Consider the following 18,724-nt stretch of genomic DNA (forward strand, 5'->3'; position numbering starts at 1 on the left):
ATGAACAATGGATATAGGAATGATTTTAGTGGGTTTTGCTATCTTTACTAAGGTATGATATAAATTTCCCTTACCAGAGTGGCTTATTTAAGTGACACTATATCCTTCAACTCATATACTCTTCTTTCTATTGTTTTGCTCATGAAATGGATGCATTTGATTGACTATATGTATATTTGTGTGTACATTAAGAATGGTTAATAATAATGCCACTAATAGTAATTTATTGAGTGATATTTTTGTGGATATATACATTTTTCACTTTTGTTATTTTTATGAATGCATTCTATGCTCCAGAATAGAATAAAATAATACAAAGGGATTGATGATCGAAAGCAATAGATTTCCAACCATCTGCCTACTTCACTTTCTATCCCACTTCCTAAACAAAATCCATTTTTTTTTGGGGGGGGGCAATGTTGCTTTTTCTCTCTTTTGGTTTAGTGAGTACCCAGTTAGTTCACCAATCATAAGTCTATAAAGGTGAACAGTGAGAAGCCTGGTGCCAACCCTGCTGCCATCCACCCTTCCCTCCTTCCTTCCTGCCCATTACCACTGTGTTAGATCCTTATCTATTTGTGCTGTGTCTTATGTCTAAATGGCGAACACTGATATGCACTCTTCCCTATTCTTCCTTTCTGTTGCTGACCTCCTAACTTCTAATGATGTTTTTTATGTTTATATTAATTATTCACATCACCTCTTTGTTTATCAATTTTAAATGGTCATCCCTTGATTAGTTCCCATAAAAGTAATGAGCCTTAGCTCCTTTCCACTAACTCCATCCATCATGTGGCATTCTGTTGGTTGGTTACATTAGTACTCTTGATTAATATTCTTAAGGGCACCTGTCTTAGTTTGGATGGCTATACCCAAAATGCCACAGACCAAGTGGCATAAACAACAAACATTTATTTCTCATAATTTTAGAGGAGGGAAGTCTCAGTCTGGTCAGTTCTAATTCAGGTTCCTGCCTCTTTCAGATTTGCCATTGGCCTTGTTATGTCTGCACAGAGCAGAGGGAGGGAGCAAGTTTTCTTGTTTCTGTCCTTGTAAGGGTACTAGTCCTATTCATGAGAGCTCCATTTTCCTGAGCTAATCACCTCCTAAAGGCCCCATTTTCCAATCCCATCACATCGAGGCTTAGGATTTCAATAGGTGAATTTTGGGGATGCAAACATTGCATCCCTAACAACCTGGTTTCTCACTTCACTTCCACTCAGATGAAGTCTCTCAATACCTCCTTTGTTGGACAAGAACACCCAAACTTCCACCCTCTCCTACCCCTTCTATCTCCATCTTTCATCCACTGCATCTTTATCTTACTGTGGCAACAATGATGTTTTGGAACTTTTCCTTTCCAAAGCAAAATTCAATCTCCCATACTTTATAGTGTTCCTAAAATTTTAAAACTGCGCAAATACTTTCATTTTGATAGCGATGCCAGTTGTGGTCTGATGTCAGTCAGATTCTTCTCCTTTAAATAATCTATTTTTCTTTTTGTATCAGCCATGATTAATTCTTCTCATATTCTGTGTTTAAATTTTGAACCGTCCTTTTGTTGTAGATCTGGGGCCTTCAGAGACATTGAGGCAACATGAAGACCCCCTCTTTAAACTCCGATTCTTGTGATGAAGTTAGAGGCATTTTAGACATGTCCCTCAGAGTAACAGGAAAGAGTTTATTGAAGGAATAGGAAAAAGGGAAAAGGGATACTCTCAAGGTAGAGAGTGGGTCCTCTCAGTCTTAATTTTGACTGACAGCAGGTTGACATCAGACTTTCTAGTCTCCAATGTCATGGCAACTCTAGATCACCTTGCCCCATGTTGATTGGTTCTAATTGGATTCTTAACCATATATTCTTACAGATTTTATAGTTAGAATTATCCTTATCTCCCAGAGTTTCAGGATCTGGTCACAAAAGTCTCCTCTTTCAGGGTAACCTGGGTTCCTCTTATCAACATTATTTTGGGCCTGCATTTCTCCTGCAATAAACAGATAGTTTACTGAGGAATGTGACATTTCCTGTCCATTGAGGCCAGGCGGGGGCTGCAGGTAAATTGCTTCTTAGAAAAGAAAGAATGTGGGGGTCAGCTAGAATTATTCTCTTAACCTCTTGTTCCCACCATCTTCATCTGTCTGTTCCCTAACACTAGTGTTTTCATGTTGAATATTTTGTATACACTTGGTGGATCTTTCACTCTGAATTTTCATCTGGGTGTTGGCTCTGTGACATTATAGCCTATTATTTCCTTGTTAGAATTATCACCTCCATTTTCTCTGTTTTCTCCCACTGAAGCAGAGCGCAGCATGCATAGAACTTAACACATGAACTGAGCAGCGGCTGCCTGGTGCACAGTTTATAAGTACTTCACCTATGTTATGATTTATATATGAGGTGTCTATTGATTATCAGGTTAAAATTGATAGACCTATGATTTTTCTATCATAATTCTGTGCAAGTGCATTGTCTTCATGTGCCCTTGGGCCCACTACTTATTTCAGTATATCAGTTTATCATATGAAAATTAAGATTTACACTGCTGTTAGGAGCAAATGGAAAAAAAAATGTAGGCTGTTTTAGTCAGATTTTGCATTGCTGTGATGAAAGACCTGAAAGGAACAATGTTGAAGAGGAAAATTTTATTTCTAGTTCATAGTTTTAGAGGTCTCAGTCCACCATTGACCAACACCACAGTTGTGGTCCAGAGGTGAGGCAGAACACTGTGGTGGAAAGGTATGATGAAGGAAGGCAGCTCAGAACATGGCAATGAGGAAGCAGAGAGCTGTGTTCAGCAGGGACAAAACCCAAACCCCAAAGGCACACCCCAGTGACCCCCTCCATCTCTACCCTACTTGCCTGGAGGTACCACCAAGTTAATCCATATCATTGAATTAATGCACTGATTAGGTTAAAGTTCTCGTAACCCAAACATTTCACCTCCAAAATTTCTTGCATTGTCTCACACATGAGCTTCTGGGGGATACCTCATGTATAAATCATAACATAGGTGAAGTACTTATAAGCTGTGCACCAGGCAGCTGCTGCTCAGTTCATGTGTTAAGTTCTATGCATGCTGCGCTCTGCTTCATAGGAAGCCTAGGGAAACAGCATTGGAAACCCAAATACATGTTGTTGCAAAGTGCTTCCCTGTTTCCTTCATGGAGTATCACAGTTGTAGGTAAAGCTGATTTTTTAGCCCTCTGTGCCCATGGAAACAATGAGGCAAACAAGCAAACAAAAACCATTTTGCTATTTTCTGAACTTCATTTCTTCTAAGTGCCTATGGGTCCATTGACTATATGTATTAATTTTCTTCCACATATGTACATTTAATTAATTATCCACATAATAACAAAATTGATGTTTCTCTTGTTAATTCTAGCCAGTATATTATTTTCAGACTATCATATCTTACTTTCTTCATCAACCTATATGTTCTAAAGAAAAATGTATCGATTATTTATTCTTTTGTTAATGAGCAAAGATGCACCATATTTTTAAGTGATGTTTAATGATTTTTGTCTCAGTATATCCATATATGACTTTGCATTTTTCTCTTCCTTTTGTGGGATATCATCACTTATTTGCTGTGTCATCCTGAATAATACACTTTTCCAAAAAAAATTTCATTTGTTCTGAAAAAGAAATCAAATCCTATTTGAATTGATGCTGATGACAAGACACTTATTTGGCATTTGACTTTCTTTAGTGTCAGGGAATGTTGTATTCCTGGTTTAGAGAAAAGTGTTTTGGGTCTGGGTCAAGGGAGCCGAGTGTGCTTTGGGCTCTGCCTCTGGCTGAGCATGTAGCATTACATCCCTGAGTCCTTGTTCCCTCATCTATAAAAGTAACAAGAAGGCCTCAGTATTCTCAGTACTGAAATGCTTAAAATTCTATTAAATCACTTATAGTCCCCCAGAGGCAATGACATAGTCTCTTCATATTGACAGATGTCCAGACTCGACTCGACCTGAAACTGTGCGACCCTGCTTCCTCTCATGCAAGAAAGACTGCATTGTGACTGCTTTCAGCCAGTGGACGCCCTGCCCACGGTTGTGTCAACCAGGTATGCTGATGCTGCTTTCCTGCTGCTCTCCCTCCCACCCATCTGATTGTTTTCTCACAGTTACAAGGGTGGAAGGGTGTGGAATGTGTATGACCTTCTCTTCCATTTGTCTGTCTTCTTGAGAACAAGGTTCATAAAAGAGTGTAAATGTAGTCTGCATTTCCAGATTTATCGGAACTTGGAAAGGAAAACCTATTTAGTTATCACACATCATAATTCAACTGGTCCACATTTCAGGAGTATTCATCTTCTACTAAAACTGTTTTGGCATTTTGAACATTTAATCCAATGTGATTCCTTCTAAATCACTATCACTGTCACAGTTTCTGTGTGGCCCTGTGTGCTTGGAGCACAGTTCCAAGCACCTTCATTGAGATACAGTGTTTAAGTACTATGCTTATATCACTCATCAGTATAACCATGTGGGAGAACAAGAGAGAAGATATTAAAGTATTGAACAAAGTACAAACACTGGCCTTATAAATTTTATATATTTCTTCCTTTTTAGTGGTGATGCATGTCACACCTGGGTATATTTGGAGGGTTCTGGCCCAGGGCATTTGGTACCCAGGTCCTAGCTGAATACAGAGGGGTGTTTTAGTGAAGTGACCCTCTATCTTGCAATAGTTTTTTCTCCCAAAGCTTATTGCAGTGCCCTGATGGGCTAGTCCATGTGGAAATACAAGTACTCATAATCTGGAAGCTTCATTTTGGAGTTGAAAATTTGGTTCTTTTCCCCTAGTCTCATACCTATGGCCTTTTTTCATGGGCTTTTACCCATTGCCACAGCATGAAAAGGCAAATCCAAGAAAGAATATTCATGCTAGTGCCTAGTGAGTTAAGTGGATCTCCTCCACTGGTATCTGGCCTTTCCTTAGTGCTCAGATGCTCTCAAGCAGGCATGGCTTTTACTCTCTTGCTGTGCAGTTGCTGCCAGAAGAAATAGGGAAATACACAGGGAGAACCTGTCAGAGATTTAAAGCATTAGCACTTTTTCTTAGAAAATATCAGCCTTGTGCCTCTAGAATCTCCCAAATGTTTTTCTATTCCTACATCTATTGTGTCAATTCATGAGAGCGACATTAAAATATGACCAACATCAGCACAGATATGATGGCCCTTCAGACTACCTGTAAGTATTTGGCAAAGGGATAGTGACAGCTCTTGAAGACTGTCATTATTTGTGTCTTGTATCACAATGGTGGGGTACCTGCACAAAGTTTTTTTATTTCTGTCATTCATCTTCTTATTACTTTGCCCCAGAAATAATGGAGAAGCATCCAATGAACTTTGCTTACCAACAGAATCAGAAATAAATATATTAATGTGATTTTGAGGATGTAGCTCAGTGATAGAACACTTGCCTAGCATCTGTGAGGGGCCCTGGGTTCTAAGCAACACACATAAATACAATATATATATATATATGTGTGTGTGTGTGTGTGTATATATATATATATATATATATATATATGTGTGTGTGTGTGTGTGTGTGTATGTATGTACATACGTACACACAATTTCTTTCTATAAACACACAAATATATATGTATAGATATAAATATATGTTAAAATATATGTTAAATGTGTGTATTAAGTGAAGAGGAACTTTGAAACCACAGTTCATTGTGTTTCCGATCTTTTCTTTAATTAGAGTTTTATTTGTTAGCAGTTGGGTTCATCCTGACGAATGCATACATGCATGGAATTCAATTTCAGTTCATGATCTATCCATTAAACTCTCATACTCCTTCCCTCTTTCCCATTCTCCTTTCTCTACTCTAGCAGACTTCCTTTTGCTCATCTATTAATTTATATTTGGTCCTTTATCCGTATGCATAAAGGTGAAGTTCCCTGTGATATATTTATGTCTTCACATAACATGACTTTTTAAGAATTCATTCTGCATTGTCACCCTTACCTATCCCTCTGCTCTGCCTCTTGATCTCCTTCTTCTACATTGCTGACCTTCACTTATGTTATCCTATCCTTCCCTTTTGTTTATTTTACTCTAGCTTTCACATTTGAGAGAAAGCCTTTGACCTTTGAGTTTCTGACTTATTGCACTTAGCATGATATTCTCCATTTCTGCCCGTTTACCAGCAAATGCCATAATTTAATTCATTTTTACAGTTGAATTAGAACTACACACACACACACACACACACACACACACACACACATATACATCAATCACAATTTCTTAATCCATTCTTCTATTGACTGGCATCTGGGTTGATTCCATTATTTAGCTATTGTGAATTTTACTGCTATAACATTGAGGTGCCTGAATCACTGTAGTGTGCCAATTTTAGATCTTTTGGGAAAACACCAAGGAGCATAATGGCTGGGTCATATGCTGGTTCCATCCCTATATTGTTGAGGAATCTCCATACTGCTTTCCAGAGTGGTTGTACTAGGCTACAGTCCCACCAACATTGGTATACTTTTCCCTACAACCTTGCCAGCATTCATTATTGTTCATATTTTTTATCATTGTCATTCTTACTGGAATGAGATGGAATCTTACTTGATTTGTATTTCTTGGATTGCTAGAAATATTGAACTTTTTTTCCATATATTGGTTGACTAGTTGCATTTCTTGAAATTTCTGTTTAGTTCTTTTCCCCATATATTGATTGGGTTATTTTTATTTTGGTGATAAGTTTTTTAAGTTCTTTGTACATTCTGGTGTTAATTTCCTATCAGAGAAGTAGTTGGTCACGATTTTCTCCCACTCTGTAGGCTCTCTCTTCACACTCTTGTTTCCTTTACTTTCCTGAAGATTTTCAGTTTTATGGCATCCCACTTATTGCTTCTTGTTTTTTTTTTTTTTTTTTGGGGGGGGGGGAGAGGGTCTTGTTAAGGAAGTTCGTGCCAGCACCTGCATGATGTGTATTGACCCTATTTTTTCTTCTAGCAGTTACTAGGTCCCTAGTCTAATTCCTAAGTCTTTGATCCATTTCAATTTGAGTTTTGTGCAGGGTGAGAGATAGGGTGCTAGTGTCATTTTTCTACATATAGCTACCCAGTTGTCCCAGCACCATTTGTTAAAAAGTCTTTTTGCCAAAATATATTTTTGGTGCCTTTGTCAAAACTATATTTAAGTGGGTTTGTAGCTTTGTATTTTATTCTGTTCCATTGGTCATTGGACTTTATGTCTATTTTGATGCCAATACTGTTTTTGTTACAAAAGTGTTTCAGGATAATGCAAGTCCAAATATTATGATACCTCTTGCATTTTTTTAGTATTGTTTTGGCTTTTCTGGTCTCTTATTCTTCCAAATAAATTTAAGATATTTTTTTCTAATTCTGTTAAGATCATTATTGGTATTTCAATGGGAATTGCATTGGATGTGTATATTGCTTGTGGGTGGTATGGCCATTTTGACAATATTGATTCTTCCTGTCCAAGAACATGGGAAGTCTTTCTATATTCTAAGATTTTTTTTTTTTTTAGTATTCTATAATTTTCATTTTAGAGCTCTTTTGCTTCTTGGTTAGATTAATTCTACAGTTTTTTTTTCTTTTTAAGTTTTATTAGGTTATTGAGAATGGGATGGTTTTCCTAATTTCTTATTTGGCTAAATTACTATTGGAGTATAGGAAAACTATTAATTTCTGATCATTTGAGGAGTGAAAATAACAATTTCTTCCAGAAACTCTCCCAATTTTTTTTTTTTTTTTGGAATGAAGATCCAAAGTGTGTGAACTGATTGAACAGGTTTTGTTGAACAGCCAGGGAAATGTCATTTCCAGACAGAGTGATATAGAAAAGCCACCATCTCTAACCTGATCCATTCAAAAGGCAGCATTTAGGAAGCCAACTTTGGGAATTTTAAGGTAATGTTCCCCAAAATATTTCAGGCTCTTAAAGATAAATATTGGAAAAATTCAGAGGAATTATATAATTTATGATATTGGAGTTTTATTGAGGGTCAGCTTTTTTTCCCCCTAGTTTCTTACTCGTGGAAGATTAGCATAATTCCTAGGCTACATGGTTATAAGAAAGGAAAAGACTAAATTAAAAACAATATCCCACTGACAGCTTAAACTTGGTGTTGGGGCTATCAAAGTCCCCTGATGCATTCTTAGGTGGGACAATTAATTTTGTTGAGCCAATGCACCCTGGTGATTAGAGATTACTTCTGCCACTGCTATTCCATGTATTCAACATTCAAGAAAATTTTTTATGCTGCCTGAGCGTCTTCTAACTATAACTGAGAGTGGAGGAATCATAGGCAGGTAAAGTTTTTGTCAAACCTGCTTCTTATTTAATATACACACAGTATATTTTATATATATATATATTGTATATTTTATATATATATATATATATATATATATATATAAATTGCATTGGATGTGTATATTGCTTGTGGGTGGTATGGCCATTTTGACAATATTGATTCTTCCTATCCAAGAACATGTGAAGTCGTTCTATCTTCTAAGATCTTTTTTTTTTCTTTATATATACATACACACTCACACACACACACGTACATATCTACATGTAAATATATAGTATACAAATAACTATACATTAAAAATTATGTATATATATATATATATATATATATATATATATAGTTTTTGTATATTGAAGCTACTTTAAATTTTACTCCAATTTTCGGAGTTTCAATTAGTCTAAAGACTGGCATTGTAATGAAAAGAGTTCTAAGTCTCTATGGCATCTCCTTTTGCTTCCCAACTTTCAAGCCTAGGTAACTCTTTACACAGCTTGGCAGCAGGGACTAGAAGAGTAAAGATTCAATTTTCAGATTTCTTCCATTTTTTCCACTTCATTCTTATTTACCCTCATGTTTAGTTCATACCTTGGGACTGAGATATTATTAAATAACCATGAGTTAATTAGAGGATACTAGAGAAGGGAGGAATTTTGCAGGAAATGGTACTTCTAAATCCATGGTTCTCAAACATCAGTGCTTCTGAATCACCTGCAAACACTGTTAAAATGCAGATTAGCAGTTCTTTGTTTAGAAATTCTCCTCCAATAACTATGGGATCAGTGCCAGAATCTGCAGTTGTAAGAAAGCAAAGCCTCTGAGTGGTGATTTCACCAACCCCATTCTCAGGAAAAATGCTCACAGCTCTAAGAACATGCTCCACCTCAGGGCCTAAGTCCCTTTCTTTAGCTTCTTGAATATGTCTTGTTTTTCCCAGGTCAAGAGGCTGTAGGTTGGAATCTAAAAGCAGAAATACTGGAGGCAGATGGCTAGAGTTGGATTCCCAGTTTCTCTCTGTCACAGAAACTTTGCTCGCTCTCTGCCTCACTTTACTTATTTGTAAAACAGGGTCACTAATCATATCTGCCTACAAGGAAAGCATTGAGACCTCTGCCTGGCACAGAGTAGGCATGAGGCAGGTGTTTCTATAGGTGTTTGGAGCCCTTGCACCTGCTGTGTGTGAGGCTGGCAAGCTCCTCAGCTGCCTTCCTAGGCCCTCAACAAGTGCATCCACTGTGACCTGCCTTTCCCCAGGAATATTGCTTTCATCTCCCAGATAACCCTGGCCCTTCCCTGTCAACCTAAGTAAATCATCTCACAGCATCCTACACATCCCCTTCCTGAGCTCACCATACTTATCTTTCCCTGTTAATCCCTGCTGGATTGTAAATCCACGAATGGAATTTAGGGTCCACTTTTGGTGTCTTCACCACTTGATCCTTTAAACCCAGCACAGTATGGGTATATAGTTGTCAATTAATAGATATGATTAAAGTGTACAGATGTCCTGTAAGAAGACAGAAAATTTGCGTATAGCAGAGGGTTTTCTATCCTTGAGTATTTTCTTCCAGGATACTTTGGAGACTGGTGCTCTAAGACAGTATTACTCAAACTTACATGTGCATACACATCCCTTGAGGATTTGAATAAATGCAGATTCTAATTCAGTAGACCCAGATGGGCCTGGAAATGTGCCCTTATATAAACTCCCCTGTGATTCCTTTGGGTATAAAGCTCTAGGGGGAGTGGTGTTCATTAGAAATTTCTAAGCAAGGAAATGTCATTGTCAAAGTTGAAAAGTGAGAAGCATGAATCTGGGACACACAGGTGAGGTCATGGTGGGGTGGAGAAAAATAGTTTGACTCTGAGAAATGAGAAAAATTGTACTAGGAGAAGGATGACCCTGAGTAAGTTGTAACCTCAATCTAATGAGGACAGAGTAACTTTTCTGCAGCTTTGGTTTTAGGGTGGGTCATCAAAGTTGAGAAGAGGTTACATTCATGGTCCTCAGACTTTGGCTGTATGATAAAATCACCTGGCAAAACTCTAAAAAGTACTGATGCCTGGATCCTACTCTCAGCTGCTCTGATTTAGTAGGTCCATGATGTGACTGGGAAATCACTTGATTCTGTGACTCAGACCAAATCCATGCTAAACTTCTTGTTGAGCCAAGGTGGTTCCAGAGGGCCAGGTGTGTCAGCACTGATTTGTGTATTAGCCATGGGGGAGCTGTGTCGGGTTTTATTTTGTCCTGACTTGGTTTAGGAGCTAAATCCTTGAGACTTAAAGGGATTTTCAAGCCTTGAATAATCTGTGGCTTGTAGCCAACCATGCTGCTTTTCTTTCATTCTTCCTTATCTGAGTTTCTCCTTAAAGGATTAGTAAGAGTCCCCTATTCTTTTAAGCAAACCAAAGGTCCACCAAGCTCAAACTCTGTTGTGGCCCAATTTCAAAGTCCCTGTAATAAATTAATTAAACGATTAAGAACAATGTCTTGGTACTTTCTTGCTATTTTCTCCTATTCTTTCTTCAGCCATAAAGCAAATGGCTGCCTGAAGGATCCAATGTCCTTTCCTTAACAATAGCAACAGCTTTCGAAATGCAGTGTTTCTCAGCCCCATGGAGTTTTTTTTTTGTTTGTTTGTTTGTTTGTTTTTCCCAATGCACAGATGTCTGAGAAGCATCCCAGCCCACCTCAGGCTGAATCTCTTCAGATTGAAAGGACATCTGCATATTTCACTTTATTGATCACAGCAACTGTATGAAAAGCAATATATGACAGATATATGGATTTATGTCTTTGATTCTCAATTCTGTATCCTTGATCTTTACCTTTATGTTATTATCACACGTTGGATTATCATAGCATTGTAAGCTTTAACATTTAGAAGTATCAGTTCTCCAAATTATTTGTTCTTGATCATTCATAGTTTCTTGCAATTGCATATGAATTTTAGGACCAGTTTGTCCATTTCTGTAAAACAAATGTAGTTAGAGTTTTAGTAAAGATCTCAGTAAATATGCATGCAAAAAAAAAAAAAAAACAAAACACCTCTTTATAGGTGACTTCATTGGTGGAGGATAGGACACTCTTTTGGCCCTTAGTTTTATACAATATGGCTTTATGTACATTTTAACCTTATATAGGAGATCACTACTAACTGTATGCTTGAGCACAAAGTAAGTATCATAGCCACTGCTCTCATCACTATCATACTTCCTCATTTTTGATTTTAATCTTTTAAAGTCTCAAATCAATAGTGTTTTCTAAGATTCTTATCAGGCTATCTCAAGAGGCCCAGTTTATACATTTAATTATTACATGAAATTTCAAATGTATACATAAATTAATACAATGCTAAATAAAAAGTATTGATAATTTTGAGAGGGTGAACTCAAGGACACTCAACCCCTGAGCCACATCTCCAGCCCTATTTTGTATTTTATTTAGAGACAGGGTCTCACTGAGTTGCTCAGAACCTCGCTGTTGCTGAAGCTGGCTTTGATCTCACAATCCTCCTTTCTCAGCCTCCCAAGCCACTGGGATTGCAGACATGCGCCATGTGCTTGGCTAAATGTATTGAAAATTATTATGTCCTCTGTGCACTGACGATTGTACAAAACAATTATCAAAGCATGGGCATTCTTATTTTGTCTATATTACTGGTCTTTACCCTGTACCCCCAGAGGACTAATTGAAATAATTCCCAGATGTGTTGTTCTCTACTTTATGGAAAGGAAGAATGTAGAAGAGATAAAGTTAATAGAATAGAAAATAAAGTGAAACATATTCAAAATAGATCTTCCTACAAATTCCTAGAAACCATGGAGCTAATAGTTAATTATTAGTCAGTCTCAATAATTAGAGAATGATAGGGCTCTTTTAACTCTCATCTCTAGGGATGAGCTCCACAGCAGTGTCATGGTAACAGGAAGGCCAGCAGCACTGTAGGAAACCTCCTTTGGTGGTATCTGTTTCCTCCCATGTCAACCCTCTCAGAGTTAGGCCTTGAGGCTCCAGGATCAAAGATAGTCAGTGATGTGTGTGTGTGTGTATGTGTGTGTGTGTGTGTATACACACACACACTTAAAAAAAAAAAAACACTTATCTTAATGGTTAGCATGGATTCTTATTTTTATTTCTTTTAATGTTGTGCTGAGGATCAAAGCCAGGACCTTGAACATGCTAGGCAAGTGCTCTACCACTGAGCCACAACCTCAGCCCTGAGAAATGGATTCTTATGTTAGAATCCTAAGTTCAAGTCCCATCTTTGCCATGCAAATCACTTGATACATGCTGTTATAATTTCAATTCCCAAAGTGAGAAAATATTACTGCTTACTTCATACAGCTGTTCAGCTGTTATAAGAAAAACAGGTGGAACTATGCCAGGTACATAGACATGTATTGTCATTATTATCATTGAATAATGATGGAAACTAGTATTGTGTGGCTCTCCTATAGTATTAGGCCCACCACATGTAGAAATCGTGACACTTGTTTCCAAGTCTGCATTTTTTCTGAACAGGCTGTAACTCTAGAGAACAGGAATTTTCCTTTCCATAGAGTCTGGAAAATGATGGGGATTAGGTAATTGTTGTTGAATATAAGCAAATGAATTCTTCATCTTTTCCCTAATCATTTCTAATTCTTAAAATTTTGCTCCCATTTAGAGGAAACTATAGCATTAACAGATTACTCAACAAATCCAGGCCAGTTAGGAAATTGGTCATTCCAAATGTCAAAGAGCCAAAATGACATAGATTGGACTTTCAAATCTCTCCCACTCCTTGCATAAAAGAACCACCCTTTCACTTTAGTTTCCTCTTTTAAGGACTTGTGATCTTCTTTCATTTCTCTGGGCCTACTTTTGCCCACCTTGGAAGTAGACAATGGAATGCGAATTTATTCCTAAATGATAAAGAATCTGTTGTTTGTGTTATTAAGACATTGAACTTGGAACACTGGCCCCAAAATAATGTTGGAGATAATCCAACACCTTTTCTTCCTTGGTAAAGTGGCTGCAACTAAATCTGTTACTCCTCTGTAAATTCTGGATAATGGTTTCTTTTTCAAAATTTTATTTAGAAATTAATTAATATGATATAAATATAATATAATATAATTTATAAGCTATAAATCTTATTGATATATAGCTTATATATGTCTTCACACTTAGTCCTGATACAAGAGTACAGCTGCCTTTGTCTTTATTGTGCCACTGGGTGTGCATTGCTCTTTTTAGTCTGTAATTTAAAGCTCATAGATCACTATGTGGTCCTAGTACTCAATAAATATTCCTGATAATTTAGAAGGAGGAATGACAAACACTTGAACCTGTAGAGATTACAGTTCTCAATCATACTTCTGCCAAACTGTGGAGTTCTGCAGATAAAATTCATAAAAGATGCCTTCTCTCAATTCATAGAGGGGTGATAAAATGCTCTTGATTAAAATTTCTTTTTCTTTTTGTCCTCCCTTTTATTTTTTCCTTAAATTACGACATTTCTAATTGTCTCTTTTAAAACATAGTACAACATATCATCATTTGGGAAAAAAATGTTTTTAAGAAGATTTGCTCAGAGTCCAGGACTATCATATTCTGACAAGTAGGAACATTGGGTTAGAATAAGAACTGCTGCTCAGAGCTCAGAATTAGTTGGTGTGGCTTATACTTCCTCAGATAAACCCAGGAATACCTGATAGTGGAAGCATTCTCAGTTCAAACTCCTTCTTCCTACCCATTCCCCTTGTCTTGCTTCTGTATCAGAGTTTGATGTATGTTTCTAAACATCTGGAATGCACAGAATTATCAACAGGATTTTTCTTTACCTCCTACAGTGGCCCAGGGAGATAAACCTGAACTTATATGACTAACAGGTGAGAAACTGCAAGCTCAGAAAGATGAAACAACTGTTCTGAGGTACTCATCATCTTCTCATCAGAGCAGGTTGAGAGTCCAGGTTTCCTTGATTCTGAAGACTGTTTTGCTCCCATAACCAGTCATTTCCTACATTGAGAGGCACAAACTTAGCTTGCTTGTCTGTTAGCACGTCAAGAATTTGAAGTCTGGTACCTGTGATGCAGACTTTGCATCTTACAAATCACACACTACTTTTACACACACCATTTCATAGACAGTCTGGACTGGAGGATGACAAAGGAAAGGCTATTTTGTTAGTCTACTCCGTAGCTAAGACAACTGACTCCTCAAGGTGAGCATTGTGAACACAGAGTTCAAAAGGAGCAAAGTCAAGAAACCCAGTGTTCAAACTTGCTACATTGTCTTGCCTGGTGTCTCTAAATGCTTATATAAGAGAAAACTTTTTTAATAGAAAATTCAACTTTTACCACTAAAATTTGGTACCATGAAACAACAGATTTTACTTTACCTCACTGCCTTTTCTTATCAAATTTGTAATAGCTGAACTTTATTAATATTATCTTTATTTTTACTTTTATACTTTATTATATTTTCATGAACAAATAAGAATTAATATATTTACAGAGTACAATGTAATGTTTTGATAGATGTATAAGTTATGGAATGTTTAAATCAAGCTAATTAGCGTATTGATTATCTCACCTAAATCTAGTTAAAAATAATAGATTGTATATTTCAAAATTGTTAAAAGAGTAGTACACTATTTAATTCTTACCTTTACTTTATATAGAAAGACTATTACTACCCCATTTTACACATGAGGAAGTAGAGGCTTAAAGATAAAGCCCACGATTGCAAAGCTAAGGAATGTCAAACCATGTGCAATCCTAAACTTGTAACCATTTGCTGAACCATCAGTGAGTTCCAGGTACCAGGCACCTGGGTTCCAGGTGTTCCATATATATTCAAAGAGTGGGGAGTAAAACAGATACAGTTCCTGCATTATGGAAAGTTCAACTGAGTGAGGGAAGATAAAGGCATTGAATATATAACTCCCTAAATGAACATGTGGCGTGTGCTATGCAGAAGATTAGAGGGTTATGGCAGAAGATGATAAGGAAAACCTGATTTCCTCTTTGTTCTGAATACCTTTTTCATCATCTCTCCTGCTTGCCCAAATGTTACCAAGGTGTACGCTCTTGTCTCCTCCATAGAACTTGTCTTGATGCTTCTTCTAAAAATAATCACTTCCCCTTTTAAGTCTTGTAATCTGTCTGAATCGCTTACATTCTAGCTGTTGGGAAAGGTGTTTCATACTCCTGTGAAGAATAATCTCCTTGAGATCTGAAATCTTGCCCTTTTCAGGTTTTATTCCCCAAACTTCCTTAGTAGTAAACTTATTCAAAATGGAACTCCGTAAATCTATGATAAATAAAGAGATGTCATTAGGAAACAACCCTAACAAACCACTAAAATAGAATTTGGTCTACCTTTATGACCAAGTTTCTCTGATAATACTTTGCAGGAACAAGTGTCATGATGCACAAATATAGGAGACTTAACTGATTTATGTCTGTTTTCCTGGAAAACACAGTTAAAAGGAAAACAATTAAATTCTTTTTATTTATTTTTTCTTGTTCATTTGTCCATTATCTTATTATTTATAGGGAACTTGTAGGACTATCTCATGGAAGCAAAGCCTATTGAATTGAATTTCATTGAATTTCACATTTCAACAGGTTGCCAACTGAGGTAGAGATCACCATTGTCCACAGTATGGCTAAAGAAAATTTAATACAAAGTTTTATGGATGTTGTGATAAAAATTTAAGGCTACAAGATTAAAATGCAAAGTTATGGTCATGGGCAATTTTTCTGTAGCCTTTACTGACCCAAGGGTAAAACAAAAATCACTGGAACAGGTTTCTGTAAGTGTGGTCTATGAAAATTGAGCTAGATCTACATGGGATGCTGGCTACTAGCCTAACAAATTCTGATTTTGAAGTCAGTCAGAACTAGAACCCACAAATCTTCATGGTTAAACAAACTTTCCTATTGATTCTAAGACTCATGAAAGTTTGAAAATCACTGTTTTGGAGAAACATTTGAGTTTACCATTTAACAACAGATATATTTTAAGGAATATGTGATGAGCACTTACTATAATTATTGTAATAAGTCTCTATATTTGGGTTTTTAAGAATCAAAGAACTTTCAATCACATTGGGCAAAAAGGGACTTGTTGAAAAGTTATAGAAGGAAATCTTACAAATATCTAAAAATAAGAAAACAAAATCCCTCTGGGCATTATAGAAACTGGATATACAAGCAGAAACTCTGGCTTCTATCCTCATCTCTCTGTGTTTGTGGCTTGAGTGGCTCGTGATTTGTGCCCAGCCAGACTTCGGCACCAGTTTATATTTTTGTGCTAGGTCCTTTAATGGCTATCAGCCTGCTGGAGAGGCCCCAGCAGGTAGAGACCTATCTGAAAGGGAAAGGAGACAGTGGGGCCCAAAGCCAACAGACACCAGTGCTGGAGCATTTGCCAGGTGAGGGCCTGAGGTGGTCAGGGATGCAGGCTGGCATAAAATGTTATACTCCATTTATATATGACGTGTCAAAATGCACCTTACTGTCATGTATAACTAATTAGAACAAAAAAAGAAAGAAAGAATACTTTCAGGAGCCAGGCATGGACATACCTATTTGTAGTCCCAGTGACTACAGGGAGGCAGCAGGATCTCCAGCTGAGGCAACTTAGCAAGACACTGTCTCAAAAGAAATGACTGGAGGTGTAGCTCATGGGTAAAGCACCCTGGATTTAATCCCTAGTATAAAATGCAATGAGAAAGACAGAGGGACAGAGGGAGAAAAGGAGAGAGGGAGAGGGAGGGAGAGACAGAGAGAGAGGCTTTTTGGTTGAGAAATAGATCCTGAGCTCCCTCCTAGTTGTATAGACATTTCTACAGGAATGGGCTAAGCAGAGAGGGTCATGATTATTCATCTGTTTCTAATAAATGTTTATAGGCCTAAAAAAAAATTCAAGCTCAGCTTATTGGAGGAAATCCATCCTCTTCCTTGTGCCCACCAGTTCTTCTGGGCACTGTTCTCAATAGGCTAAAGAGCCATTGGCTTCTAATGCAAAAGTCACCCTCTTTGTATTTCACAGTTTTAATTTGGGAAGAGAGATATTGTAATTTGGTAGAAATATAGAAGAGGAAAATGTACCTCCAGCGGCTATAAATGCAGTAAAAATAATACCTTCATGTGGACTGGAAAGTGGGAGGAGAAAGCCCTCACTGTTAGCAAGATCTGGGCCAGGTATTTTACTACAAACAAACAAAATATGCAGTCTGAATGTACTTTAATTCTTAACAAAATGCTTCAAATACGATTATTATCAATGCTTTATCATGAGCAGCGTTGTATTATAACATAAACCAACATACTGAACAAAGCGAATAAATAAAGCAAACAAAATAAATAAATGCAAATTTGTTACATGGAGTTTTGTTCTTATACTTGAATTCCAGTGTTATGCCTCCTTAGTTTGCATCTAATAGTTGTTTTTAAAGCACTATTAATTTTCTTTACTCAACAGCCAAGCTACATTACCATAAATAAATCCTGTGGCACACATGGATATTCAAAATGATTTATTGTTAGCATTGTGGCAAAAATTTGTGTTCCTTTAGATCCAATTTTTTTTTCTTTTCAAGCTGCTTTTACTTCAGGCTGGTTTCATTTTTACATCTCTAGAATTTTCTTTGTGTGTACACTGCAATATGATCCTATGTGTCTGTAGAGGTATATTAGTTGCTTTTTAGAAACCAAGGTACCTATTTTAACTAGAAGTTTATTTTTAGACTTTCAATCTACATCCCATAAAAACATGTAATAAATGAGTTTGATTTAGCTGGGGTGTTACCTTAAGTTTATGAAATAATCTTGTACAATTAAAATTAATCAATTGTTTTTATTTCCTCAGCTATGGTCATTTTTATATGATTCTAAATTAGAGTGTAATTTCTGGAGAGTTTTGACTCAGTGGAGTCACTATACAATGGTAGATTTATAAACTGCTTAATTTGTAGTACAGTATCAAAGATTAGAGTTAGAGGTATACATTGGGATCTTGATTTGTCAATTTGAAACTCTAGATTTTATAAGAAAAATGAACAATTTATAGATGGTCTCAAATCAAGAAGATATTAAATTCATTCTCAAAATGAAGTAGATTATTCTTGGTTTTTCTACCAATATCTTAAAGTGTTTTTTTTTAATTCAGTTGCTACATACAGATGGTTCATATAGAATATCTGATGATATGTTTTCAATGATAAGGAATAAAATATTCAAAACTGAGTATGTTAGGAATGATAGACTATCTTATCACTTGAGATATTCCAAGTTTAAATTTAATTTGCTGACACCTAAAATGTGCTTATCACAAATTACTTTGACACCTATGGATAGAAACCAAAGTGGAAATGAAGATGATGTGAGCATGGTGACAAGTCCTAT

The 18,724-nt window shown here is 36.6% G+C and overlaps 1 protein-coding gene across 1 annotated transcript in view; it reads left to right on the forward strand.

The window, feature by feature from the left end:
* The window catches only part of Thsd7b (thrombospondin type 1 domain containing 7B), a 932,734-nt gene that overhangs the window by 559,257 nt on the left and 354,753 nt on the right, over nt 1-18,724 (forward strand). Inside the window, exon 10 of the mRNA XM_077798343.1 lies at nt 3,955-4,070. Within this exon, the coding sequence (XP_077654469.1) occupies nt 3,955-4,070 (116 nt within the window). The remainder of the gene's footprint in view (nt 1-3,954; nt 4,071-18,724) is intronic.

This window comes from Urocitellus parryii, chromosome 1, assembly GCF_045843805.1.
Source record: "Urocitellus parryii isolate mUroPar1 chromosome 1, mUroPar1.hap1, whole genome shotgun sequence".
Lineage (NCBI taxonomy): Eukaryota > Metazoa > Chordata > Mammalia > Rodentia > Sciuridae > Urocitellus > Urocitellus parryii.